The sequence below is a fragment of the Apteryx rowi genome, unplaced genomic scaffold, assembly GCF_003343035.1.
Source record: "Apteryx rowi isolate R43461 unplaced genomic scaffold, aptRow1 scaffold_1259, whole genome shotgun sequence".
NCBI classification, from domain to species: domain Eukaryota; kingdom Metazoa; phylum Chordata; class Aves; order Apterygiformes; family Apterygidae; genus Apteryx; species Apteryx rowi.
This window is the reverse complement of record NW_020447485.1, coordinates 18,795-21,223: the sequence shown is the minus strand read 5'-3', so window position 1 is coordinate 21,223 and position 2,429 is coordinate 18,795. Positions and strand designations below refer to the sequence as shown.

The 2,429-nt window shown below is 73.3% G+C and overlaps 1 protein-coding gene across 1 annotated transcript in view; it reads right to left on the bottom strand.

Moving 5' to 3' along the window:
• Positions 1–2,369, bottom strand: part of BLVRB (biliverdin reductase B) — a 3,622-nt gene extending 1,253 nt beyond the window's left edge. The window contains exons 1-2 of the mRNA XM_026055759.1: positions 2,207–2,369; positions 210–371 (exon numbers count right to left, since the gene is read on the bottom strand). Of these exons, the coding sequence (XP_025911544.1) occupies positions 210–371; positions 2,207–2,288 (244 nt within the window). The 5' untranslated portion in view covers positions 2,289–2,369. The remainder of the gene's footprint in view (positions 1–209; positions 372–2,206) is intronic.
• Positions 2,370–2,429: the final 60 nt, after the last annotated feature.

Genomic DNA, 2,429 nt, shown 5'->3' with positions numbered 1-2,429 from the left:
GGGTCCCCAAGGGTGACAGGGTTGCAGGGTGCAGGGTCCCCAGGGGCAATGGAGTCACAGGGTGGGGGGTCCCCAAGGGTGACGGGGTTGCAGGGTGCAGGGTCCCCAGGGGCAGTGGGGTCGTAGGCTGCAGGGTCTCCCAGGGTGACGTGGTCACAGGGTGCAGGGTCCCCCGGGGTCGGCGGGCGCCCCCAGGCGCGGTGCCCTACTCAGGTCGTTGCGGGTGCCCAGGATGATGATGACGGCGTCCTGGCCCTGCACRGCCTTGTCCACGTCGGCGGGGTTGAGCACGTCGCCCACGACCACGCGGGCCGGGCGGTGCTCRGGGGGCAGCCGCGCCGGGTCCCGCACCAGCACCGTCACGGTGTACCCTGTGGGCGAGGGAGCGCCCATGGGCGACGGCCAGCAGCCCGGACGCCTGGGCTCCCTGAGCGGGCACCCTGCACCCCCAAACCATGCCGCTGGAGGGGACGAGGCTGGGGACAAGTAGGGTGCAGGGCGCTGGGGGGGGTCAGACCTGCACCCCCAAACCGTGCTGCTGGAAGGGACGAGGCTGGGGACAAGCAGGGTGCAGGGCGCTGGGGGGGGTCAGACCTGCACCCCCAAACCGTGCTGCTGGAAGGGACGAGGCTGGGGACAAGCAGGGTGCAGGGTGCTGGGGGGGGTCAGACCTGCACCCCCAAACCGTGCCGCTGGAGGGGACGAGGCTGAGGAAAAGCAGGGTGCAGGGCGCTGGGGGGGGGGTCAGACCTGCACCCCCAAACCGTGCCGCTGGAGGGGACGAGGCTGGGGACAAGCAGGGTGCAGGGCGCTGGGGGGGCCGGATGCGTGCTCACACCCTGCCCCAGGCGCGGGGCGCCAACGCCAGCGGCTCCCACGCGGATCAGGCCGGTGTCCGGTTCCTCGGCGCGGCCCACGTGACGATGAGTCAGCTCTCGCCGGCGTGACTCAGCACGGAGGCCACCCGCCCGCCCGGCGCCCACGGCGCACCCCGGGGCCCCGCGCCCTCGGCGCCGGCTCGTCGATGGGATCGGGCTGGCGAGCGGGCCAGGGCCGGCGGTGCTGAGCCTCCGGCTTCGTGTGCTGGCACTTCCCCATCCTCCCCCTTGCAGAGGGGAAGCGAGGCGCCCGGAGGGGAAGCGTTTCACCCTGGCTCACGTGCCCGCTCACGGGCCGGGCAGGCAGGAGGGCCCAGGTGTCCTGGCACGCAGCCTGGGGCCCAGGAGTCCTCGGGCAGGCACCTCTCCAGGTGCTTCCACCTGCGCTGGGGGCACAGGGCCCCAAACCCTTTCCCACGTGTCCCTGCCGGGGGGGGGACACTGGAACGCAGCCACCCCGGGGTGGAGGAAAGCAGTTCCAAGCCCGTCCCCATCCCACAGGACAGTGCTTGGGGTCAGGACACGGGGCAGGGGTCAGCGTCCCGCGGGCACCAGGCGCTCTGGGACCTGGGCTGTTTCCCAGGACTCAACTCCTTTGCAGAGCTGAGCATCGTCTCTGGAAAAAGGGGCTGTGTGGGGCTGCCGGGACGCTTTCTGGGAYGGTCTGTGGTCAGGCAGGTTCCTGGGGGCTCTGCCTGCCCCGGACGGGCTCTTGGCTTTGCCCAGCTCCAGGCCAGGCCTCAGAGGCACGTGGTTCCCACGGACCAACCTGCGGCACCCAGCCCTGGAGCTGGGAACCTGGTTAAGCGCATTAGTAACACCTGGCTGCGAGGGGGCAGAGGCAGGAAACTCGGTGCACCCGCCTGGTGCAGGGGCTGGGGGGCCGGAGCGAGGAGGAGCTCCTCCGCCCCGGCTCGGACCCCGGCAGCGCTGGCCAAGAGGGGCCGGCGAGGGCCCTGCCCAGCCCGATAACGGCAGCCCGGCCTTATCGCGGGCTCCCACCTGCCGCTCGCCCGGGGCTCCTGGCCAAGAGGCTGYGCCTGCGACGCACACAAGGGTGGCAGGGCCGGGGGACGGGTGCGAGACCCCCTGCGTGCTCTGGGGCCCCGCGGGCCAGGCTCTGCCCCGGGGGTCTCCCGCAGCGCCTGGCCCCGGAGGCAGGGACCGCCGTGCCCACGGGAGCCTGGGGCAGAGCTCGGACCCCTGTCACCCGCTGGCCACCCGTCACCGAACCTGCCGGCGCTGTGGCAGCTGCAGCCGGGGCCTCGGCAGGCAGCGGAGGGGGGATTTCGGGAGGAGGATGAGGGYGCAGCCGGGCCCCCCCTTACCCGCGTCCAGCGCCTGTGCCAGCGTGGCCAGCCCGGTCATGCCGGTGGCACCGAAGATGACGATGTTCTTGCAGGTGGCCATGGTGGGAGCAGAGCGGAGCGGCCCCGGGCGCTGCTTCCCCGCCGGCCGGGTTGCGCCACCGCCCCGCTGCAACCGGAGCGGGGCCTCCGCTTCGCTCCACCCACGGGGCCGGGCGCCGGCGGACCGGCCCCTCGCCGCGCC